Source organism: Schistosoma mansoni, chromosome 1 (genome assembly GCF_000237925.1).
Source record: "Schistosoma mansoni strain Puerto Rico chromosome 1, complete genome".
NCBI classification, from domain to species: domain Eukaryota; kingdom Metazoa; phylum Platyhelminthes; class Trematoda; order Strigeidida; family Schistosomatidae; genus Schistosoma; species Schistosoma mansoni.
This window is the reverse complement of record NC_031495.1, coordinates 29,980,593-30,008,230: the sequence shown is the minus strand read 5'-3', so window position 1 is coordinate 30,008,230 and position 27,638 is coordinate 29,980,593. Positions and strand designations below refer to the sequence as shown.

The window sequence follows — 27,638 nt, the reverse complement described above, 5'->3', positions numbered from 1 at the left end:
AGATAGAAGTCGACTTGGACCCACACATAGTCTTTACTTTGATTAAAGTTTCAAATATTTTATGAATATAGAAAATCAGACATTTTCACGTTATTATATCTTTTTCAGTGCTGTGCACTTGTGAAGACACTTTAATGATCATAACAATATCTGCGTTTTCGCCTAAGGACTAATTGTTTCCAATGATAGACCAGATGGTTGGTGGGAACGCCAAATGAATGAGAATATCTCAAAAGTACTGGGAGTGTTATCGATGACTCCTTGTAACTTTCATACAAACGCGACAAAAAACACTGAAGTTCATTTAATAAAATCGCAATATCTTAGTCAATATAACAAAACATTAGGCAGAATGCTATCCACTCAGCAGGATAAAGATGACTGACTTTCTTGCATATTTGAAAGCATTGTCAATGCCAAAAGGTATCCCTAAATTTCTAAGAAATATTCTGACATAAATCTCAAAATCTGTGGAAATTTGACACACGAAAAACAACCAAGTCGGCGTCAGAACAAAGGTTAAGACAACGATTAATGAAGTTTTAAAGAATCCCCTATTTTCTGAAGGTTTTAATTTGTTAAGAATTAGATATATCATATACAGTTTACGATAAACTATTTTTTATATAAATTTTTCAACACTTTAAGCAAAACGAATGTAGTAGCCCAACTACTTAATGGATATCATCAACATAGAACAGATAACTAAGATAATGTAAAACGGTAAACATAAAAGGATGCTTTTATACATGAATATGACATGAATAAATAAACGACAATTCAAAGATAATGAGCATTGATACAACCAGTATTTAAGAGTAAAAATAGGACAACCCCTGAAATATTATATTCTATCAGTCTGAAAAAACAGTAAATGGATATGAAATAGGAATTATTTAGAAGCATGGTCTGTACGGATTAATATCCTAACGACAAATGAAACATCGAGAGAATAATCGAGGTGGAGATCACATGAATGTTTACAGTTCGACTCGATCCAAAAAAAAGTGAACAAACAACTTGATAATCACAAAGGGTTGAAGGCAAGAAAAGCAGAATATACACACCACATCACCATCGGTATCGCCATGTGATAAAGTGGACTGTGACCTCTTTGAGAAGAACGAACAATAGCCTTTTGTGTTTCATCCAATAAAAGCACAGGTATGGATATTTTCAATACAGCAAACCACTCTGCGATATTCAGTGCAGCTATTTGGAATATATTCTGAAATATAGTACAATCCAATTAGAAAATATCATGAATAAAACTGATGAAATGAAATTGATTGATCAATTATAATACTGTATGTATGATTTAATGAGATTGGTTTCAAATGGTTTCTACGACTCTATTAACTTGTTACCCTTCACTTTGGCTAACAATGTCGATTTAAGTTTTACTTATACGGACTGCAATACGATTTATTATAACGCGAATGTACCATTTAATCTATAGAAACTAAGCAGCTGATAAACAACATGGAGTACCCGTTAAATGTAAATTTAAACAGAACCTCATTCATGTTAACTTCATTTTATTACATGTAACAAATAGATGTTGTACTTTCTACATATTTAGATACAATATAAAAGAAAAAAAGAAGAGTAGCTTGGCAGTTGAATGACACAAAATAGTCTATTGACCACTAATATAGGATATTGGAATAGTTTTTAGGAAAATGACAGTCATGTGTACATAATTTTATGATTCAGAATTCACCAGTTAAACGCTTCTGAATTAATTATTTAACAAGAAAATTCTTACAGCTAACTACTGATGAAATACACTATTTGAAGTTCATCAGTTAGAGGATTTTCGTCCTTTTTGCAAACTGAGACGATGGGTGATCGAGACCAGTCAGATGGGATTACATCGAGGCCCCTGATTCTGGATATGATTTCAGTTAATCTAAGTCCTAGGAGTGAACCACCATTCCTAAATACTTCAAAGGTTAGACCATCGATGCCCGTTATTCTCTTTTGCTTTGGATTATTTCTAGCCTTTTTTCCACTTTTTTAAAAGCTGGAGGACTTACATCAGTTTGCCATTCAGGTTGCATACAAACAGGAGGTAGCTGAAGTCCGGTTGAACTGCTCCTTAAAGTTTTCTGTCAATCGGTCTAATCCCATGTATTGAGGGTGAATAGTACCTCACTCTTTTTCCTAGACAGTCTCACTAACAGGCGGATTTTTAATACTTGTTTCCTTCACAAGTCTGAACTGTTACCAATCGCTGCTGCTTTTTGCAATCTCTTTTACTTTCCTTGGTCACCACTGCTTTGGCATTTGATCAGTCAACATTAAGGCTTCCTCCGCTCCTCAATGCGTTAGGCGCCTGACAACATGAGTTTCCGAAAACCTATTACTTTAGTTGATCCCACTGAAATCCACTGGTTTCCCCTTAACCTTTTGGTTTAAACTGCTAGTAGATAACACTGCTATTCCTGCAGCTTTTCCGATATTATGCCAAGCTATGTCGAAGTGCATAACACTACCATGATCGGCTAACCTACTCTCTAGATGTTCCTGATATACTTACATACTTACGCCGATTTACCTGGTGGAAGAACATAGGCTGCCCATCAGCATTCTCCATCAGACTGTCCTGGGAAATCCTTTTCAGTTGCTATTCATCTTCATGTCTGCATCCAGTTCTCGGTACAATGTTATTTGGACGCAGTCGGAAGTACACTTGTTCCCAACAGTCGCTGAATAGATAACGAAAGCCTGTTTTAAAGGTGAGAATGACGATCGGTTCATTCCAAGGTGTTGAAACACCATATTTTTCAAACCTTTCCAAACAACCCCGTCAGTTCCCTGATCAGGAGTTCGCTATCCACTTTAAGAACTGAAGGTAAGTCGTTTGGAGCTCTTGAGTTGTGAATCTGCAAAAGTTGACTTTCATTTCAGACTTTTGCTTTATTAGGTGGATCAGTCATCCCCGGCCATGGAAGACAAAGTTCGGTCGATACACCAGGGCAGATCAGCCAAATTCTTCCTCGAAGAACTCTGGTTTGTGGATGGTATTTATTGGCGTCTCATCACGTTCACAGATCATTTCATCCACACCAGACTTGTTACTGTTAATGGTTTGGACGAGCTGAAAGAGCTTCCAGCAGTTACCAGATGAAGCACACTTCAGCCGCTAAGCCTCTCTGCCTTTACGCAAACGTTGCACAGTTTCATTGCGTAGGGATCTACGTATACCGCCAAACTCGTGGTTATCCGGAGTAGACGGATGTGGTTTGAGCAGCCTGTAGAAACCCAGTGATTACAAGTGGTACTTCACTCGCCATTTTCCCGGTGTTGTGCAAACGCAAATGGTGCACATTTATGCTTTTTAGTGAATCGATAGCTAACTTCAAACCTAGCTTGAATTGATATTTGGATGCAACAGAAGCTGCAGACAATTTGCTTATATCAACTTCTTCAAAACGATGAATTTGCTGGCCACTGAAACGTACGATATGATTGGCGAAAACGACGGCATGATCAGAGTCCAAGTTAAATTAGAAAAGTAGCGGTAGCCTTGTGTACAACTATCCTAGCGGCAACTTATCGCTATGCAATCTGAGTCCACACTTAAATTGCAGAAGGAGGATGCTAGATATCACATTGGTAACGACGATGTTGAAAGTCGCTGTTGGTCAGAAACAAGTTATGGTCTCCATAAAGCTGCAGGAAACGGTCATTGTTATCTGACCTGCACCCAACCAGTCCCCATTACCCACGAAGACACTCTCATCTGTACCTAGATGCCCGACCCGCCCGTTCAAACTTCTAGCTAGCACTTAAGTATGTGTTAAAGTGCTTTCTTGAGACCACTTAACTGGTGGCAGAACTCATCGTTGATAGCATCTGAGACGCATTCTGTTAGGACTGATAGAAATCATCCAGCTCCATAAGGGTGGCCTCGCATTGTAACACAAATTTTACTATTTTAAAATTTTAAAACCTAAGATTATTAAATGAGCTATTAAACAAATTATAAAATGCACTATATTTAGAATTTTTGTCACAACTAAAGGTCCGCATTTAATGCCTAATGAGTTACTGGGAGCACTCTGTGGACCAAAATGAGCAAGTCGAGTGAATGTTGAGGAATAGTCCGTTGATTCGGAACTGCTGGTTAAACAAAATACTATACAGTCGTTTGAATAAAAACCAAACCTAGCAGAATTATAAGACCGTCTAATGAACGAAATTCTGAAAATCAGAACCTAGACAAATAGATATGAGTAAAGTTAAAAATCTGAATGGTGAAATTGAAAGACTTACCGCTAGTACATTTATGTACAAGATTGCGAAGTGTAGTGTCATACTAAAGCAGATCGCAGCGATAAGCCACATATTATGCCAAGGAGGCATGACCACAAGCGACTGATTCTCAGAAAGGCTAATAAAATAAAGAAACGTAATAAAAAATTACAGGAGACACAATGATTTCTGATGACCAGAACAGCATAAGATGGAAGACGCACAAACACTGGTACAAGGAGGCACCAAATGTATATGCACAACCCTTCGTCATTCGAACTGTGTGAGAGCTGGAATACTGCCCGGATGCTCAGACTGAGGCAGGTGATTTTTCTAGGGGGCCACTCCTCGAACCTTTTACCTAGGGGTCTAATCCATAAGACAATGAAGCAACGTTAGGAGATGCAGTCCCATGATAGCCAGTGACCGACAATAGATTCATACACCCATTGTTCCCTCAGGATCCTGGACCCCATGTAAATTTCACATAAAAGACAGATGTAATATACCCCTGAACTAGCATTCATTCGAAGACGACTTTTTCTCAAAATATTATGATAGCGATTAACATGCAAGTTATTCCTTTTACTACTCTATTTACGTGAGGCCTTTAAAACCTAATCAACCATTAGCATATACACATTTTTAAAATGGAGATAGTTAACTTTGCACTACTACACGTCATAACAATCAACTAACTTCGTATTCTATTCTTCTTATTCCATATAAATTTATAAAAAAATTCCCAACCCTTATCATTTAAAATGACGGTCAGATCTACTCATCGACACGAGACAGTGAATAATCTGCTGACATCAATAACTCATTTGAAGGATTTGCGCAAAAATTATATATTAATCTTTTTCTTATCATAGAATAACTCAATTCGTCACTGCGAAAACGCAACGAAATGGAAGATGGCTAGTCATCAAATTTCTGTGGGTAGTTGAACTTGAATAAGTATCACACGTAAAAACTGTAAGTGAGGTTTACTGATACATAATGACTTGGAAGACAATTTACTATATTTAGTGGACTTAAAACTTGTAGACGTAATGGATATTCGTTATAGCATTAATTATAAATAACTCATAGATGAGATAAAAATTAACAAAACGAATTACCTGTTCAATGCGTTAAACATCTCAATCAAAACCAACACAGATAAAGCCATTGTCATAGGTTTTGGACTGGCGAATACACTACAATTGACTCCTTTGAACGCAGATGGTTCCAACTGGCATTGCAAATGATGTGTCTAAAAGAAAGGAATTGCATGTTAATTCAAAGATAACCATAAAGAAAAGGAAAACTAGTAATGAATGGGAAAAAAATCACGGCGTTACAGGTGTTACACGATTAGAAGCGAAATTTTGGAACTAGGATGACACAAAAAGTAGGAAATATGACAGCTTAAAAGAACCGTAACTACAAATAGACAGAAAATATTTTAGATGTATCTGATGTAAACATTAGGTAATTTTGTTATTACTACTTACAAATTAGTTCGAAAAAGATATTAACTGAAATGTTTAGGTGAACACTTCGCTGCTGTACTGCTGCTGACAAATAAGAATGAATCCAGTAGTTACTTTCTTAAGAGAGCTAGAACATAATATTGTCATAAATCAGTGAGCAATATATGAGAGAAGCCAGCAAGTAATGAAAACTATGAACCAGCAGTAATGGTGATTCACATGGAAATATCTAAGTACACATCAGATATAAAGAGGCTGGGTATTTTTATGTGAGTTACTATGGAAAAGAAAGTCTAATGTTAACTTCCTTTTATTGTCAAACACAGTTTTTCGAAATTCCATATAACTATCTTTTGAAAACTATCATTCTCCCTGTATTATTGATAAATTAGATTAAATGAACTTTCAGCATTGCAAGCGGATTTACTGAAATATTTTTCATTTTATAGATTTTGTTTTACTGCAAATAAAAAAACATATAATAGCAGTAGTGAACATAGAATGTAACTGTTGGCGCGATATAGATTGAATTAAAACATGTCCCGTGCAGGACTGCGTTGGGGCAAGTTGGATGTCTATTTCTTAACCAATCAGCGCTAGTGGACACTTGGAGAGAACTTTAGAATCTTGTGTAAAAATTATAAATATCCTGACGATTTTTTATTGTGATTCCTACTTCCAACACTTTTATTTGGAGTATATTTATGTTCCTGTTCAACCATGTTCTGATTTAGCGACTTGTTGAGTGAAGTAGTTTCCGAGAATACCAAGCAATAGGAGAAGCTGGGTCGTGATAAGAGATATACCAGTAACGCTACGCGTAATTTCACCCACTTACAGTTATATAGCGATACTAAGTAAAGCCTATCAGTAGGACGATGAAAGCATTAATGAAAGTGATAGGTGTAAAAAAGTGTCCGTTGTATAGAATTAGGGATGTATAAATTGCATAAAAATAATAAAATGCATTTTCAATGGAAATGTACATACCAGCTGATAATAGTTCACTTTCGGACCCCCCTCATAGACCATGAACCACCAGGCTGCTGCTCCAACGGTTGCACACCCAACATAGATGCCTATCAACATGTATCGAAGGAATAACCAACCGGAAATTAATGGTTCTTTGCTTTTGCGTGGTGGTTTAGTCATTATATCAACATCAGGAGGATTAAATCCTAAAGCTGTAGCAGGTAGACCATCAGTGACTAAGTTAACCCAGAGTAATTGTACAGGAATCAAAGCCTCAGGCATACCGAGAGCAGCAGTCAAGAAAATGCAAACAACTAAGAGGATATAATGAAGAAAAATAAGCAAAAACATAGTTTACTATTAAAAGTTTGTGGTTCGTTTAAAATTACACTACTTATCGTATTGGATATGGACAGATATTAGGAAAGTGAAATCCAAAAACAAATTATTGATATTCGTTTGTGACAAGATATGCTACGTGGGTTGGAAAGCAGAAATGTGTCACCTTATAGACATTTGGGTTACGATTCAATCTGAACTGAGTATTTAATTGGGGATATAGGTCAATGTTTCTTGAATTGAACACGTGGAAAATTAATTTTAGAAAATGTTACTGTATTACGAACGGTGTGAAAATCAATAGTATAAACTTTGTGAATACAAACGAAACATTCCCTTGGTTGCATTTATCAGAAACACTGTAGAAACAAGAATTTTTCATGAAACAGCACATTTTTGACAAACAAAACTGAAAGTTGCACAAGGTCTACTAAAGACAGTATTTTGTTTTAAACGGTTGCAAAGCCTAGGATAAACGGATTTTGAAGTCCGTAACCATTGAAGTAATTGATAAAGATTAAGTGAACCTGAAGTAAGACATTTGTGCTCTGATAACTTGATTATGAACAGCAGCTTTTCAACAAAAGGAAAATGAAGCTGAAATGGAAAATTTAAGGAATTATAACACTACCCTAAACCTAATACCTTTAGGGCAGAAAGCTGATTGAGGTTCATATAAACAGTTTTATGAATACTAGTTTGAAGACTTCTAAATATTCTTAGTTAACTTTTCTCAAGCGAAAGTACTGAGAAAATTTTACTTATGAACTCCAATTAATTACTATACCATCTAGCGGCAAATAAATGAACTTACCTTCGCCGATGTTGGACGAAATAAGGTAACGGATGAACTGTTTCATGTTATCATATATAGCTCGGCCTTCTTCAACGGCCGCAACAATTGTGCTAAAATTATCATCAGCTAGTACCATATCAGAAGCAGATTTGGCAACGGCAGTACCACTTCCCATAGCAATCCCGATTTCCGCCTTCTTTAGTGCTGGGGCGTCATTAACACCATCCCCAGTCTATGGACATTAAAAGAGCAAGAGGACTTTAGTATTTAGAGACAGTAATACAGTATCGAACGGAAATTACGCAATAGACAGTCATCGATTTATTCTAGAATTGCAAACGAGGTCGAGAGATACATTTTTATTTAATAATTGCTTCATCCAGTTGTCTACACTGGATTATAACTGTATAAAATATAAAACACTGAAATGTTTACACTTTGCATGTGTCGAAACTGAAACAAAGATTGCCAACTACGAAGGTTATTTTGACGAGATACCCCAGGTGAGTTATTTGCGACAGAAACTTTAAAATCAAAGAAATGAACATGACTAAGTTGATTAGGGTTAAGCGATTGGGATTAGTAATAAGTGCTGTCGCTTCAATATGACAAAATAATTGAGAGATATTTATGTGTTTATTTTGTGGCGGAGTAAGAAAAGCTGACCTATGTAAGGTAGGAACACCCGTAGGCTAGGAAGAATTACAAACAATTTACAAATTGACACTTGACGTCAAAATATTTGAAACAGAATTAATGATGAGTAAAATCTGAAAGTTACTTTAAAATACAAAAAATATACTGAGTACATATGAAATTACCACGGCAAGAGGATGACGAAATAAGTTGCATATGTAGCACATTAAAGAAAAAACGCATCTCAAATGTATAACATCTAAGCATAAACGTTGGCATATTTTCGATTAATTAGATCCTAAAACTCAAGATGTAATAAGAAAGAGAAGTACGCGAGAAAATCTTAGGACGTATTCAGAAAGTTCGCCTGGCATTTTCTAACACATGTAGCGTAGACAAGATATCTATTTTTCATAGTGAATATATAATGCAACAATCCGCTCTGTATTATTTTATGGCTGTGAAATATATCTTTATGAAGGCAGTTTCTTTGTCTTTTCCATCCATATTTTCGACGCTTAGTTATTATTATTATCATTGCTACAACATCATTTCGACTCCCTTATCAAGATAATAGGGGATAACAATTTAGCCGAAGCACACCAGAGCTGGGCTCTTATAACTAGCCAGTAACCACAATAAATTCGTTCGAAGAGGTGTGAGTCATCCAGCTATAGTCAGTTAATTAGCTGTACCATAAGTCACATCTCAAGTTTGTAATTTGACTGACTACATGTTTTACCACCTAGAATGAATTACAACATTATGCGAAATCAAAACGACTAATCAAAACGTGAGGCGTTTTTACTTGTCACAAAAACGGTGTGATAAGATACGAATTTCACATGGAACGATATTTACTTGATAGCATCAGCGATATATATATATATATATATATATATATATATATATAATGTAGAGAGGAAAAAAGCACGAACACTTACCATTGCAGATATTTCACCATCCTGCTGTAGGAATTGTACGATTAGACTTTTATGGGCGGGTTCAACTCGAGCAAACAACTTTCCGTTACGTACAGCATCCTTCTTTTTTTCTAAACTGAGGTCATCGAATTCTCGTCCCGTGAAAGACTTTCCACTAGTATCTTCTTTATCTTCAAACAACCCTATACGACGGCAAATAGCTTCCGCAGTTGCTTTATTATCACCTGTAATAACAATAACACGGATTCCAGCCTTTTTACAAGCTTGGATACTGCTGGCAACCTCACAACGTGGCGGGTCCACCATACCAACAACACCCACAAGAGTTAATTCAGTCTGAAAATGAAAACCATTAGAAGTAATTAGTGATGCGATGGAGTGATAATGAGTTGGTAGAAAATGCTCAATCAAAAAAGGCCCAAATGCATAAAGCACAACAGATAGGTATACTGTCTACTTGGAAACAACTGAAAATTTTATTGTAAACGTTTTTCGGTAAACAGGAATATAATAACATACTTTTGTACCATATACAATCTCAGAACAAATGGAGAACAACCGATTATTTCTGCTTATTCCTTAATTTAGTTTGAATGTAATGTGTTATACACCTGAATGAAACGTATTATCATGTAACTGTTTTTAAACATTAACCAGACTGCGTACAGAGGGAACTAAAAACACATCACGTAAATGTTATTTGATCTTAAATCTCCTTGCACCAAGTATTATACAACTAGTAATGGTAAAACATAGAAACAGGATCACTATGTGAGGATCTAAACGCGAGAGAAAATAACAAATATAACTTACCTCATAATCCTTGAAATTCTTTGGATCTTTTAAATCAAAGTGAGAAGGTGGTTCATCTCTTGTAGCTAAAGCCAAACAACGAAGAGTTTCACGTCCAGTGGCATAGGTAGCTATTTTTCGAAGTACTTCGCCTTTAAGCTCAGACGTTAACAACAATTTTCCGCCTGCAGTGCGTACATAAGTGCATCTATCCAATATGGACTCCGGGGCGCCCTTATGAACATGCACGTAGTAAGACAAAAGAAAATGATTTCATACAATTACTTAAAATATTTTGATAAATTTATATACCTAAAACACTGATTGCAAAAGCTATTTTGAGTAAAGGCGAACAAAATAACCCAGGTTTGCTGATTGTTACTAGACGAGATGGTCTTAATTGAAACACATATTAAACATACATTTAAGAGTACTGAGATAACATTTACTTCGCTTCTTTGTTAAAAGCGCTAAATTTCCACCAATATCACTTTTTTATACAAGCAACCAGTAAGATATATGATTAAACGTCAATCTATTTTCTGTAGCAATTTCTTTTAAACTCATCTAATTTACTAAGATTGAAGAAACGTTTGACTGAAAGAGCATAAACCCAGACAAAATAAGATTACCTTAACAAAGAGTTTTTCTTTAGAGCCGGAAATTTGACTTTGAGGGATGACATAAGTAGACATTGACTTCCTATCCCGAGAAAACTCAAGAGTGAATTTTCTTTCAAACATTTTCTACAATAGGAAGAAAATACCGAAATAAATCACAGAAATTCGGTAAAACATAATTAAGAATGTTAACTACCTGGATATCACGATTACAAACCATTGCAAGCTGGTGATTAGTAAGATTTGATTTAGAGACTTTTGTGACATTCATTTTCTCGACCAAGCAAACCAATGCAGTCTCAGTCGCTTCGCCCACTTTTTCATATGCATGTCGAGATTCATTGTATTCCATAGACGAGTCATTGCACAAAGAACATATTTGAGCAAGTTCCACAAGACAAGGATATTCAGAACAGTCTACTTTTCGTCCTTGATGATGCCTGAAAGTAAGAAAGTAAGGTTTTATTAAGGCGATTGCTTTGGAAATAATACTAGAATAAATATCAATTGTGAGACACAAAAGTAGTAACTTGCATATTAATTCGCTGGTTGAGGATAGCTACATGTATTAAGGTAAAAGTAAGGGAAACTGATTTAACGTAACGTCTACATCAGCTAGAGATGCCATATTCTCGAACAACACATTAACAGTACAAATAGTTCAATTATTTTCAGTTTATCTGGTTTGTTTTTAGTGTTAAACATTATAAACGCCTCATGTTTCAACTTTATCGATCGCTAATGGGTTTTCGATTTATCTTCGAACTAACGCTGATATTTGTGGTTGACTCAACGTATTTGCAAGTATAGTATTTATGCTGAAAAGAACCTCAATAATTAATTCAGAAGCCTTAGTTATCCAGGAAAGCACTATGAGAGGCCTTAGAAAAGTTGACTAATTTTGTTTGTCATGAACATTACACTCTATTTACCAAGATTGTATAAATAGACGATCAGAAAATGTCACTCAAATAAAACACGAAAACTAAGCTGAAACCTACACATTTCCTTCTGGAGCATATTTAGAACCTGTAATTTCAAACTCGTCGAATTTCAGTTGCAAAGCATCACCAATCCGACTCTCGTTACCGAAAGTGAACATTCGGCAAACAGTCATTTGGTTAGTTGTAAGGGTACCGGTTTTGTCAGAACAAATCACTGTTGTACACCCAAGAGTTTCGACACTTGGCAATGACCGGACGATAGCATTCTTGCGAGCCATTCGACGGGTACCCAAAGCTAGACACGTTGTGATAACAGCTGGTAAACCTTCTGGAATTGCTGCTACAGCAAGCGCGACCGCAATTTTAAAATAATAAACAGCACCTCTGAGCCAAGAACCACCATGCACCGGGTCGTTAAAATGACCGATGTTAATGCACCATACAGCAATACATATGAATGTTATGACCTACGACAATGAGAAAAGATTGTTTTATCAAAAACTGAGAACAATTTAACAAAATTTTGCAGTGAAAAAGTCATGGAACGCAAAAACAAGACAATGAAAAGCATAAATAAGTTATATACCTTTGATAACTGTGTTCCAAATTCATCTATTTTCTGCCCGAGAGGAGTCTTATCTTGTTCCGTATGCATGATTTGATCACGAATTTTGCCTATTTCTGTTGAAAGTCCGGTTCCGACTACTATCCCAACACATTTTCCAGAGGCTACGTTTGTACCGCTGAACAGCATATTCTTTTTGTCTTGATTGACAGCTCGAGCCTGGGATATAGGATCACTGTGCTTTGAAACGGATACTGACTCGCCAGTTAAGATAGACTGATCAATAAGAAGTGTTGTAGATAAAATTTTAACGATTCTAATGTCCGCTGGAACCCGGTCTCCAACTAAATATGCAAATCAACAAAATACCTTGGTAATAACTGACCAGTAATAGTCCAGTAAGCATATATATATACATCTCAGTGCACACAAAATGTTGAGGTATCTATGATCTACTAAGCGAAGAATAAAATCATTTTGCCAGTATGTTGATTTAACCAACGTGTTTGCGACAAGCAAAATAAGACTCTTCGGGGGGGGGAATCCAACATGTAAGTCCGTATCAAAAGCACTTTGCAGACTAACAAAAGCATTGGTACATAAACCCACTTGTTCATTCTACTGCGGTACAACAGCGAACATGGCCAAAGAAATTCTTAAAGCATTATTCACACTATCTTAGTGTATTACAGAACCGTCGCCAATGTAATTAAATACGTACGTACAATGAGGATTACAGATAAAGTTTGTAGAGTTATGGAAGCAATTCTCGGGTGAAATCGTTCTACAGCTAAACACTGCATCGGCAAAGATTCCACTGATTTTGTACAATGAAAATAATTAGTGGCGATTAGATAACGGGTTAGCGGATTGGCACGGTTATCAGATGTTTTTCAGACATCGAAAAAGTGATTTGTCAAAGCAGTCATTACTGCGCAATGTTTGAGTGTAGGTCAACCCAAGGATTTCAACTACCTGTTTTTGGTTTTGACAATAAAACAAGTGGGTAATTTCATTAGTGATAAACATTCACGCCGTTGAATATAAGTCAGTTGTGCCGTATGATAGTACTCGGAAAAAACAGCCAAAACACAAGCATAACATACCAGCAACTTCCACAATGTCTCCAGGCACAAGTTCACGGGCTTTCACACTCTGAACACCTTGATAACCTTGACGAACAACTTTTGCAGTATCTGACTCATACTCTTTTAAGGCTTCTATGGCTGACTCAGCGTTACGTTCCTTAATTTATAAAACTTAATTTGAGACGGCCTACCTGCCAAACACCAACAATTGCATTCACGATTAATATAAGCATTATAACAACTGGCTCGACGAACGCAGTAGTTGCATCTTCGCTATCTTCAAACCACGCCAAGACCTAAAGTAAAACTGTAAAAATACATTGAGATGGATTACGAATGAGATAATAGCTGCCAGTAAAAGAATTTTGACCAAGAGGTCGTCGAACTGTCCAAGTACCAATTTCCAAAGAGGCTTGTTTTCTTCCGGTGGTAACTCTAAAGGAATGTCTATGTTCAAGAAGGACAAACCATTGTACCCATACTCCTTCAAGGAGGATTCAATCTGCCTTTTAGTTAGGCCAGTCTCAGTGTTCGTATTATAGTGCTTTAGAATATCGTCAACTGTACAAGAATAAGCTTCTTCCAACATATCAAGCTACAGCCTCAGAAGTTGGCGCTGCTAGCAAACCTACGTGGGGGCGCCATATGCATGATTTTTGACGCAGTAAAACTTTATACCAACAACTATGACACGAATAATTTTTAAGATCAAATTTCAAGATAGATGTAGCATCAAAATCTTTATAACTTCATAAATGCTAGGGAGGTCGGTCACAAACTGGCGAAATAACGGTTGAATGAGAATGTAACCACTTTAACTTATGTCAACTAACCATCAACTTTTATAGAACAAGACCCTGTGGAAAGTTGCATTATTTACTCGCATATCTAGTCTCACTTTCATGCATTTCTTCGCTGGAATTTGTAATGGGTAATGATTATTAATTGTGTGAAATCCGAATGGTCCTGTGCCTAGAACCTAAGAACATTTACTAATGACGAAATTTAAGCATAAGTCACCTGCTTCTAGTAATAGTGACATTTAAAACCAAAACGTTCAATGAACTTCGAAACCCTGTTCATTTGAATTAGTAACTTCATGAGATTCAGTCGAAATAAGCGTGCAAATTAATCCTACATGTATTGCATTAATGAACTTTTAAGCACTATCAAGTCTTCGGTGATGCTTTGAGCTAGTGACACTATCAATCCAGTGCAACGTCTCTGAGCCCTAGAAAAATAATCCACTAAGCTGAACCGTTTCTATATTAAACGGCAGGTTGCTAATCATTAGAAAGTCTATTGAACATCGTTAAGGTCGAGGATGATCAACGTGGGTCAATCCCATCAGGCGGTCGCATGCCATGAAGAGGCGAATGAGGTCGTTTTTCTCATTCATACTTTCGTGATAAACTAACGTTAAGATATGGTGTTGCCTAAAGGGATTATCTATTCTATCCAGTTAATACGGAAAACAATTCATCTGGTTATCAGGTAGCTTAATCCAGGTTAGGTACAAACTATGAGAAAGATGTAACTTGGGCGTAGGCTGGGAGGTCACACCATTCCCATTATACTCTAGTAGATCACGATCACTCAATTCAGTGGCCAACAATGTTAAAATACTGCGGGAATTAGGCATGTACTTTGATCTATATGGGTTTCAGGCTAAATTTACATGTCGTGGTAAGTAGGCTTATTTAAAGTAACCCTAGTAAAGTGAATCACGTTTGTTCGGTTGCAGGTAACAGGTTTACAGATGTGTGAATGGTGTGAATAACATTAACACAATTAGACACAAATGCGTCCTTCATAGTTAACATAGATCTGGTGTGATATTGGTCGAAAGTTCCACTTTGAAAAAGTACTCTTACCCATACAAGGAAGAAGAAACAGCTACCCATGTAATTCAAAAGCTGTGTGGTTCTGCAGTGTTATCGGTTTCGGACCACACGATCTTTGAAACTGAGAGTAAAATTACTGGGAGTTACACTCAACATGCAACACAAAGAGCAGATCATCAATGGTGATAGCGGAACAATTAATCGAAATGGCAATGCTCGGTCATGCAGGTAGGGCCACAATAAATTACTGCCTATAAATTCAGATAATAATAGTAATAATATATTTCTGCAAAAGCAGGCACACGCCATTTTTACAGGCATGATCTACAATTTAAAATATATACTGGTTCACAGTATGCATCCCAAGCAGGGTTGATTAGTAATTATATTCTATAAAAGTTGATAGCAGTTCATTCGTTCAGATATAATGTGTTTTCATAAGAATAGTTTCCAAAGTGGCATCGCGTCCACCTGACATACCAGATCCAATCTCGACAGAAAGTGTATTAGGGTTTCGGTCGTGCTAAGTATTTATGTAATACAGCTTTTTAAGTTTATGGTTTTTATAAAGCAGGCTTGTGGAGTGCCTGGTTCGAACTATGACCTTGGGAAAGCGCGTTCGTCGAGCTTGTTCCAGACGTCAGAAGTTACATAGCTTCACCCTCAGAGCAAGATTCTGAAGAGAAAAAAAGAAACCGAGGAGCAGCAAGGCATTTGGATATGAACGATAAACAATGCTTAACATTTATTGGTGGAACAGATGGAGGTATGATAAATTATTGGATTAATTTGATACTAGCTCATGTTGCAAGAGTGAACTGTGATTAGGGACTCCAGATGAGAGAATGCAGTAATAAAGAACAATGAGTTGTGATATTTATCAAGGTGGAGTAGGATCGAATGAAGGAAGGGAAGTCAAGGTTGGAATGAGGAAGACTTTATTAGAACAGAGAGTGCATATAGAGAGTAGAGTGTTAAGTAAAATAACAACCATATCCTTTACAGTCTGTTTTGTTTTTCATCATCCGATACCTGCCACACAGTTTTCATGTCTTTACGAAGTATAGTATGGAGTCACGCAAGCACTGCTAACATGAATGTATGTTTTCTCGTGTTTTGGCCACATCTTAAAGTTCAACGGTCGACAAAATTGTTTGAAAGCTTAGAAGTTTTACAGTTGCATTGACTCAAGTTCATGATTGAAAGGTTTGGCCATACTATCTGATCACTTCTTCATATTGTTTGATTGGCTCCAGAAACCAATATTGAAAATATGAAACATTTTGTAACACTAAACTACCGTTATGTAAATCATTCAACTACAGTTCTCTGATTGTGATTACACCATAATTACCATACCTATATATGTATATAGACAGAGAGAGAGACTAAGCGCAAATTGAGTATAGATCATTATGCCAACAAATGAATTGAAATTGGTAGTCAGTAGTTCAGGAACATACATCTCATCGGCGTTCATTGTTTTTAATTAATATCGCCAGCCACTTCAACATTTTCAGTTGTATTTTGCCATACTTCACGTGGTGAAAACTTGTTGAAGTATCTAGACGGTTGGAAAAATAGGTGATCCAAATAATCAAGTAGGCAACTGGTCATTCATGTGGCATATTACTATTGTACTGTTATAATTGTAGGCTCCGCTCTAAGCAGCGTTGGATTGGCAGATTGATCCGCTCAAGGACGAACAGTCGACACTGTCCCGTTTTGTCAAAGGAGTACCCGAAAATCTGCAGTTTTCGACTCACCGGTCTTGTCCAATGGTACTACTGTCTCGTTTTATAGCGTTGATATCTCCATATTTGGAAATGAGGTTGTGGGTAGTTCCGTATCCAGTGGTTTTGTGGTGTGCGTTAATTATGTTGACGGATATATATATATATATAGTATTTAATAGCAATCAGAAGTAGAATGCCTGCCAGCAGAAGATTGAGGAGTTTGAGTTTCAGAGAACAAGAAGGAAAGCTCTGAGTAATTGTCATAACAGAATTGGAAGAATTATGAAGTATGTAAAGGACAACTTGAGGAAGACGTGCAAATAATGTGTTAAATGTATGGTTTACATATTTTATGAAAGCAATCTGTAATTTCCCTTTAAACTACAAATTGGTTTTCCCCACCAAGTCTTTGTCCACTACAATTTTTCTAATCACAGCAGCAGCTCATGGTCAGTGAGAAGAGCCAGTAAATGTGTAGTGGCATCGGGTCCTAACCGCACGACTTCTGAAGCCGAGCATATATTTACTAGAAAGACTTATATTCAACAATTTATATGAAGAGAAGGTTAACTATGGAGAACGCGGGATCATTAGTTCAATTCATCGGATGGAGTGGCTCAGCCATGCAGTCGTGTTTATTCTTTTGTAACTAATCTCTTTTATTTATATTAAATCTACTGTTCTTTGTCCAGCCTAAATGTGTTTTCCAGAAGTAGGACGAGTCAGTGTAAACAATGTGACTTCCACGTGAGATCTTATAGATCAGGTAGTCACATCACGACAAACTTACAATTTTGGGATTTGGTATTTTATTAGAGCAGTACTAATAACAAAGTAGACAATAATTCAACAAATGCACTAACGGTATTTGTTCTTGTAATTGTCAGACTATTGTCATTAACACTGTTACAAAACAATCTTCATCATAAATTTGATCGTAACTGCTAAATATATCTGACTTTCAGGATTTTATTCATTCATTTGTTTTCGTCTAACAGTCAGTATTAGTTACGTTCACTTTATTTCACCCTCAATTCGTATTTGCATACTTTAGCCCTGGCACCAGTTACGTCATCAGTTTGAGAGCCGAAAAACTGGCTGCCTTATACTTATGAATATGATTGATGTGACGGAGTATCTTATATCGTCTAACTCTTAGTTTGCATTCATTTGAGTTGGGGCAAAATTATATAATACATCGACTTATCTAACCTCACGAAAAGGTCAGGGTGTTGTGAACAAGAACACGACTGGAGACAATCAAATGTATTTAAGCACAAATTACAGACTATTTCACTAAATTCTGATTACCATACAGTTAACAGTTAATTTGCAAAACAACAATCATTCGTCTCAATCTTAACTGTTCCTTCTGCAAATATCAGTCCTTCTTCTCTTATTTCATTGTTCATGCATTTCACACCGATTGAGCTTCGTTCCTGTTCTTTCCTTATCGATCTGCCAAAATGCATTCTATGTCGGATCATCACCATGTACTACTTATGTGAATATAAGTAGACCACACCACAAGGGTACTCGATGACTTCTTAACTGACCCAGTCAAAATCTGGTCTCAGGATATGCTACTTCCTCAGTATCATTAGCTAAGGGAAAAAATATTTTCGGAAGGGTTGGAGATAATGGATTAATGAGAGGTAATATATGAAGATTGTCACCGGGGCCCCTTTTTAGGTTCGTAGGATCGAATGATCAATCGACGTTATCCACCAGTGACCTTGGCATTATGTATTCATTTGTTCTTAGCTTTTTGCGTTCTTGCTGAACCATCTTATTTGTTCGGGTCCAGCTTGAAGAAGAAGAGAGGTTCGTGAACCAAATTACTTCTCCGTATTCCCTAAATCACAATTGAATCATATCTTAGTCTTTGGTAGATAAATGTGAGTAAATCTGATTTTCCAAACTTTACAGCTCAGGGTAAACCGCAGAAATATGGTCTAGTTTGGTACCAGTACTACTGTAATAATAGACCTAATCCCGAAATCATAAATTTGTTATGATGTGACTACCTTATCCATAAGATCTTCCGTATAAGTCACAGTGTCTACATTGACTCACACTATCATAACGATCAGGACTATGACATCTAAGATTTCTTAGGAATTAAGAAGAGAAATAGTGCCCTGCACCAGGTATAATCTGTACTTGAATGAGTGCAAAGTCATCACAACAAAAATAAACAGACAGAAGAACGTACTGCGCTCACAGCTGCATCTAAAGTCCGAAACTTATGTCGACTCCTTGCAAAACGCATAAGATAGGACGAAGATCACAACATTCACTCTCTACTGCACGATGGCGTGACGTATTATGACCAAACCGTCATATGCGAACTGTTAAGTGAATGGTTTTCCGAAAACGGGAATACATCTAATGCCCCTGATGTTAACATAAAATGCATGAGCAAAAACTATATTAGCATCATAAACTTTGACATTAGGAGTATACATACCGCCATCAAAATCCTTAAGCCGAATGCGAGCTGTGTTGTGCAGGGTAGTGTCTTCGGTCCATTGCTCTTTACAATCTATATCAACAATATATGCAAGTGCTTTACCACAGGTAAGACCTACCTCTACGCTGATGACTTAAAAGTCGTCCATAAAGCTGACAGTGGCGATGTACATAGTATTATGCAAACTATCCAACATGAACTCAACAAAGTAGACGACTGGTGCAAACGCTGGGGGTTAGAGCTCAACATAGAGAAATGCGGTTGGCTATGCATTGGAGACGCGTCACTTAAAATTAAGCTAGCACTTAACACAAACCCACTGCCTAAACTGACATCAGCAACTGCGCTTGGGGTACATTACTCAGACAGTCTTAACGTCTCAGAACATATCTCAACTAAAGCATCTCAAATGCGGAGATAGCTTGGCTTCATTCTTCGTAATTTCTTTCAAAACGAAACTAAAATCATCCTGTATAAAGCCTGCGTAAGACTCATCGTCGAATACGGCTCGTTCTTATTTTCCAACCTACGCCTATCCGATATACCTAAGGTGGAAGGAATACAACGAGACTTCACTCGCAAAATACTTAAGAACGACCAACTCCCTGACTACAGATCAGGATGCCATATCCTAGGACTAGAACACCTCTGGAAAAGAAGGCTTAGGTCTAACTTAGTTCCTTATTTCAAACTCCTTAAAAATCTTACTTATTCCACATGCAATATAGTTCTCTACCAAGACTCACATGGATACAACCTTCGAGACAAAGTATCCATAGTCAAAATTGAAAAATACAGATCAAAAACTCGGAAAAACTTCTTCCTTATTAAGTAATCATTAATATGGAACAGTCTTCCTTCTGAAATACGCATGGCAGACAAATTGCATACGGTTGTATGACTTATCGATCAAGCCCTCACCTGCACAGATCTGGCCCAAACGAACACATCCGCGTCCCATACAGACATCATGGGCTCTCTATTTACATAGACTAAATTGCCTTATATCCATAATTTGTAGTTTTATTTGTTACTTTCCTCTAACTAATTTTTTAAAATTGAGGTAGACAGGCAACTCATTGGACCTATCAATACTCTATCACCAAACGACACTTACAAATACCTTAGAAAGTCAAAAGAAAAGCACAGCCGACTGCCTACCACCAGTGGTCGTATATCTATAGAACCTGTTACCCATCAACTGGTTAGGATAGGACAAAAGAACATCAGTACGAATTTAGTGTGAGTTCCTTCTTGTCTATCCTTTATCAGCTTTTCACTCTTCTGTACACTATATTGCCTTGCCATTAATATTATTTCACCACTCGTTATCTTACCTTATCTGTAACTAATATATATCTACACTTTTCCGCCTACTTTGGTAAGAAACTATCCTACATTATACCCTTCTTAATGCCTATACTCTGATTGGCAACCTATACTTCACACTATAGTCCATTGAAGCATTGCACCGAAGCCTTACCCACAGTCCATAATTTGTAACTGTCTGATAAGCTTGTAAAATGGTACTTATAGAAATAGTGTTTTCCAACAGGATGTGAAAAACAAAGCATTGTGTGAGGAAAGATATATATTCAAAGAATAAGCGTAAATGAGCCTAACATCACAATAGGAGGGAGGGTGGAGTTACTGACCAGCAAGCATTGATGGTGAGGGCGATGACTTCAATCCACCCGTGTTTGTGGGGGAGAACATTTTGTTTGTATCAGGCTCTTTATCGATGAGAACAAGTCAATCAATCTGTGATATCGAGGTTGTTCTCCTACACTCACCATTCAGACTCATGTTTCTAACTTTTTACGCCGGATTAACTATTCTACTAAGACAACCTTTAACATGCTAACTCAGACTTTTACATGAAAACTGTGTGGCAGGTATCGGATGATGAAAAACAAAACAGACTGTAAAGGATATGGTTGTTATTTTACTTAACACTCTACTCTCTATATGCACTCTCTGTTCTAATAAAGTCTTCCTCATTCCAACCTTGACTTCCCTTCCTTCATTCGATCCTACTCCACCTTGATAAATATCACAACTCATTGTTCTTTATTACTGCATTCTCTCATCTGGAGTCCCTAATCACAGTTCACTCTTGCAACATGAGCTAGTATCAAATTAATCCAATAATTTATCATACCTCCATCTGTTCCACCAATAAATGTTAAGCATTGTTTATCGTTCATATCCAAATGCCTTGCTGCTCCTCGGTTTCTTTTTTTCTCTTCAGAATCTTGCTCTGAGGGTGAAGCTATGTAACTTCTGACGTCTGGAACAAGCTCGACGAACGCGCTTTCCCAAGGTCATAGTTCGAACCAGGCACTCCACAAGCCTGCTTTATAAAAACCATAAACTTAAAAAGCTGTATTACATAAATACTTAGCACGACCGAAACCCTAATACACTTTCTGTCGAGATTGGATCTGGTATGTCAGGTGGACGCGATGCCACTTTGGAAACTATTCTTATGAAAACACATTATATCTGAACGAATGAACTGCTATCAACTTTTATAGAATATAATTACTAATCAACCCTGCTTGGGATGCATACTGTGAACCAGTATATATTTTAAATTGTAGATCATGCCTGTAAAAATGGCGTGTGCCTGCTTTTGCAGAAATGTATTATTATTATCCATTCTCGTCAATGATTCCACTGTAGCGAAAAATACACAGGGTCTTGAAAGCATATCTCATACGATAAACCGAGATTTGTGCACAAATCGCTCATCTCCAAACATCTTTGGTGTTGTCAGTTGTAATATTCCTAGATATTTCTAATCCTACTTAGATGACATTCGTACTTTAACGTGATCATGTGCGAATGCTTAACCAAGCGCCTTCACCTCGGATGTGTCTAGTAAAACTGATGAGGTTTAATGCTTAGAAATATTCGAAGTATTATACGAACTCAGAACCCCCGAGACAGTATAATTTAGACCAAGAAGAACTAGATGAGCACAAATAAACGTATTGTAATGAGAACTTGGATTCAGAAAGTCATCAAATTCCGAAGAATCATTAGTTCACACAAACACCATATGAGGTCAGTATAAACGTTTATTACCTACAGAACTATTTATTTTGAGAGTTTATTCTCCGCTTCACTCCAGGGATTATCATGTTTAGCAAGCTACAATGGAACATTACAGAGCAGACCATTAGGTAATATAGAAAACAAATCTTATCAGCTTTGAAGCTCCGAGTGAAAATATTATTGAAAATTAATCCTTGAGATGCTTCTTTGATCTAATTAATGGATATGATAATGTTATGATTGCAACGCGTCTAGGGAAGTTTGGATAACTGAAGTGCCGACAAAGTCTAAGAGAAACTACGTCAAAGTTCACTATCCGTCAAACATTTTTTTATTTTTTGAGAGTTATTTCGCGGTGCGGATATTAGAGTATTTTACTATCACCTATAATTTTTGAAGGCAAACTTTGATGGACTTTCTCAGAGAGGCCTTTGATTTTGCTTCAATGAAATCTAGCTTAAAAACCATGAAGTAACTCCAACTGTTCTCTCGTTTTATTTATTTTATAAATTATTCTAGCATTTTTTTATCTAATGGCCTACGTGATACTGTATGTCACACGAACGCTTATGTTTTCCCCGTGCATTGGTTTCTGAATACGCATTAAGTGGTGTATGTAGAAGCTTATGTCTTAATTGACCAATCTAACAGAAAACCTCATACATTCACCTGAAAGTGTTTTTTTGATATGCTTAGTATGAACGAACACTGTGTCGTTGGAAGTACTCCTGGAAGTGGAATCAAAGCTATTTAATCATTTTTCCAAAGTGGTGATATTTTTCCTGCAAGTAGGGATATCTCATGGTGAAGTCAGTCAATAACAACTTTTACTGACGATCACATTTCTCTGATTTCAAGACGTGCTATATTAAATTTATCTGCTAGCTTTCACTTGGAAGCGTTAAACGGTGACTTAATCCATGAACTATTCCGATTTTCGATACTAAGGTCTGGGGATTTGCTGCAGAAAGCCATATGTGGAATCTCTTCATGTGCTGTTGGGTTCGAAATAAACTGATGAAAGGTGCCTGCCATTTTAATTAAGAAACCGTTCGGTTGTTTAGCATGTTAACCGCGCTATTTAAAAAGGACAGTGCTATTTTTTCTCTGATTACAGGGAGAAGGAGATCTCAGGAATTAAAATTCCACAGCGTGTTAAGACGGACCTTGCTGAAAGGACTGTCATTTTCCGTAAGTTAAGAGAGTCTCCCGAAAAGGAACGAAAGAGTGGACTCGAGCACGACCTCAGCTGCATTAGGTCCTAAGTAAGCAAACCACTCCCGGAAACAGTTTCAGGAGTTTGAATCTTTAAACTTAATAGAATAGGACCAAAAGTGGATTCTGAAAGTACTCAGGAAAGCCGCCTCTTAAAGGTTACCTTTGCTTCGGCTGAAGGAAAAAACCTGATACTAAGAAAGTCATACAGGCTGATTGGATCCGGAATATATGTCCGTAAGGAGCTCAGCCTGATTTACCATATCAAAAGGCGATCGGCAAAAGTAGAAATAAATGAGTGCCTCCAAAGCGGCGAAAGAAACCTTGGGGGCAAGGGTTTTCAAATTTTGAAATTTCGGAGCAGAACGTTCCACGAATCACTCTGGGTGGTAATGGGAAATTGACCACAGAATCAATGGTGTGCTACACAAATGCTCGCAGCCTACTAAACAAAATGGTAAAGCTCAAGACAATGGTGGATATGCAAAAACTGAATGTCTCAGAAACATGGTTAACGTCAAAAGTGTTTGATGACGAGGTTCGACTGATTGGTGTTCTATACAGTGGGGCTGATAAACTTAACCGTAGGGGAGGTGCGGTTATCCCGTATACACAAAGTACCTTAACCATACGAGTTGTTGAGACAGTGGCACACGATTCAGGGACATGTGTATTTGTGCATTGCAGACTGAAATGTAGACAGCAAAATATTGAATTAGTTGTAGTATATCACAGTTCAGAATGTATGGTAGATGACTTCCTCCTAAGCAAACTTAAGTCCTGATATAGAAGGGCTGAAAGCCTTATAAAAAACGACTTTAATGAACCGTATATAAACTGGGGAAAACTAGAAGTAGGGTCATTGACAATATCATTTGATTGAGAATTGTTAGAAACTATAACTGCATTAGGTTTATCATAACACATTAGTGATCCCACCAGATATGACTTAGGAAGCTCCTCGTCTCTCTTGGACTTCATCTTTACACACCGTTATGATGTCGATCAAATGACTTTTCTATCACTTCCAGATAGTGATCATGCTGCCATCTTATTCAAGTTCATGACTAAGATGGCATGTCAAACAGCTGGGCCAGCCCGTCATAACATATAGGTATCAGACATGGAGGCGATAAACTCTGCAGTCTCGGCGGAAAACTAGATAATTGACTCAGCGGCATCAGTAGAAGAGGCATGGACTAATCAGGCAACTAAACTATATATACCACAAGAGTCCTAACGACGAAGCAAGCCCATCCCTGAATAAGCCGCGATATTCGACGTTTACTAAGACAAAAGGAGAAATGTTGGAGCGTCGTCATCAGCTATGGCACAACAGGTACTATGAGACACTGCAGGTCGGTAAGAAATAAGGGTATAATTAAAATCCGAGAAGCTCAGCAAAAATATGAAATGCAGTTGGCACAATCTTCAATAAAAACAACCTGAGAAACTATTCTGGTACATAAATTACAAAAAGAGGGTGCAGCATTTGATTGCCAACCCTATTACTGTAGGGAGTGGATCTGAAACGATAGGAGATGATCAAGAAAAGTCAGAGGCTACAGCAAACTATTTTGGAACAGATTTCACTCAGGAGCCTCTTCTAGACAAAGAATTGGACCTAAATACAAGGTAAACAAACCGTCTTCTCACTGGGGACTTTAATCGAGGCGATGTACTCAAGGCTCATAAGCGCCTTTGATACGGTAAAGTCAACAGGACCGGATGAACTACACCCCGAAATCCTGGGACAAGTTGTTCAGTACCTTGCAGCCCCACTAACTGCGGTATTCAATACGTCACCTGACCAAGGTGTGTTACCTATAGACTGGAAAGATACAATCATCACTCCACTACATAAAGCGGGATCAAGACAAATTTCATCATCACCAGTGTCGTAATTAAAATACTCGAGAGAATAGTCTACAACATTCGTGGAAACCAACAACTTGTTGAACAGTGAACAACAAGGTTTTAGAAAAGGTTTCTCTTGCACAAAAATCTCCATATATCAAGGAAGCAATGGATAGAGGCTCTAGACAATGGAAAATCAGTTGACGTCGTCGACATAGACTTCAGCAAAGCATTTGACAAGGTGCTAACATATAAACTGCTGTTGAAGCTGAAAAATAAAGGCATTGCCGGACCCTTACTAAAGTAGCTTAAGGAGTTCCGGGTAGGTCGTAGACAGAAAGTAAGGGTAAATTCCAAGTACTCCACCTGCAGGCCAGTACTTAGTGGAGTACATCCAGGTTCTGTCTTGGGTCCTTTACATTTTATACTGTGTGTAAATGATCTCCCAAATAAAATTGAGTCCCAAATGTTACTATGCACTGGTGACGTAAACAGCTGGCCAAAAATAACAGGAGATGCAGATACATGCTCACTTCAAGAAGACTTAAATATAGAGATTAACTAGTCTAAAGAGTGTCTGATGTTTATCGACATGGCAAAGTGTGTCTACATGCACTTTGGGGATACAAAGATATTCAGGTACAGCATAGGGTAAGTGCCTGTAACTGTCGTTCGGTTTCATAATGATCTCGTGGTGACAGTGAGTTATGATCCTAAGACCACGGCCCACTGCCGAGAGGTCGCAGCTGAGGGGTTTAGAACCCTATGTGCTTTAAGACAGACATTCACTATGTTAGATACTACTGTGTTCACTACCGTATACAAAATCTTAGTGAGAACTAAGCTTGAGAACTGCGTTCAGGGTGAAAGCTATCACTTAAAAGGTGACTTGGATATTCTGGAAAAAGTGAATACAAAGAACGACTTGAAAAGCTAGACCTCTTCACTCTATTCTATTGGAGATTAGGAAGAGATCTGATTTTGACGTACAGAATAGTGAGAAATGATTTTGGATCTAATATATCCTCTATTTTCTTCCCACTAGATCAGGACATCTTAGAGGACACCGCACGCGAGTAGAAAAGCCACGAACGAACAAAATACACCTGACATACGGGTTTTCTCATCGAGTCGTCAATTCCTGGGAACTGTTACTTGAAACAGTTGTGTTCACACCTTCAAGTGACTCATTCAAGAGAAAAATAGACACACATATAAGCTTACTAGGAAATGACCAACATAGGCTGTAGGCCTTCTGTTCTTACTACACAAATATGAATTTGAATCTTACACTGTTGCAAAACCGCTATTTTATGAGGATTCAAATTCCGCTATTTTCTAGAAAAACAGTTATCTCATAACATTAACGTATTGCAGTTATACTCACCCTTACCGTTGTGTTATCCTCAAAACACATTTCAATACTGTATATCCATGGACTTATTCACATCCGTGTTAGAGTGATTGTATGTGACCTAGGAGAGCTTGTTAACGAACACAGCTCAAATCAATTTTAAGTACTGTTTGGGAATTTGTTTAAGATGTACAAGGTAAATTTAAATTGTTTCGTTTTGTACTCATTAAGGCTTCAGGATCATCCGCCACACCACTATTGTGAAGTATTTTTCTTCAGCTTGCGATCGTCATTTCCTCTGTTTTTCACTTTTTACACTGCCGACGAGCGACTGATTTTTGCAGACATTTACGGGAATACCCAATAATAAATCCTCACCTCCCAGTATTCCATCACTTTGCTCCATAGAAATTATACCTCATCAAAGATAAGCACACCCCATTTTCTTTCGAGTTTATTGGTTATTTTTCCAACACACAATTTTTAGACAGTCGGATTACGGGGATATCCATAAACAATAGTTTGTTAAGTAAACCTTTAATTATATCTACCTGATATCGCTCTAAATTTTCACTGTGGTTAACTCTGTAAAAGTTAACTGACTTTAAGGTGATCAGTCTATTCTTTTCCAACCACAGATGAGCAGACAAACGTTCCTAGTCCCA

The 27,638-nt window shown here is 37.3% G+C and overlaps 1 protein-coding gene across 2 annotated transcripts; it reads right to left on the bottom strand.

Annotated features, from left to right (window-relative positions):
- Positions 1–299: 299 nt before the first annotated feature.
- Smp_007260.1 (putative atpase) lies at positions 300–14,077 on the bottom strand (the record flags this gene model as incomplete). 2 transcript variants are annotated; one of them, XM_018793996.1, is made up of 16 exons in its annotated part: positions 300–1,228; positions 4,282–4,399; positions 5,385–5,518; positions 6,729–7,024; positions 7,864–8,077; positions 9,426–9,761; positions 10,239–10,451; positions 10,850–10,963; positions 11,034–11,277; positions 11,839–12,248; positions 12,368–12,393; positions 12,448–12,690; positions 13,453–13,591; positions 13,626–13,730; positions 13,769–13,869; positions 13,903–14,077. In XM_018793996.1, the coding sequence occupies 16 exons, from the start codon at positions 14,021–14,023 to the stop codon at positions 1,028–1,030; spliced, it is 3,015 nt and encodes a 1,004-aa protein (XP_018648453.1). The 2 variants fall into 2 exon arrangements, with proteins under 2 accessions (XP_018648453.1, XP_018648452.1); XM_018793995.1 differs by having other exon boundaries at positions 1,028–1,228; positions 12,368–12,690; positions 13,903–14,023.
- Between the last annotated feature and the right edge of the window lie 13,561 nt (positions 14,078–27,638).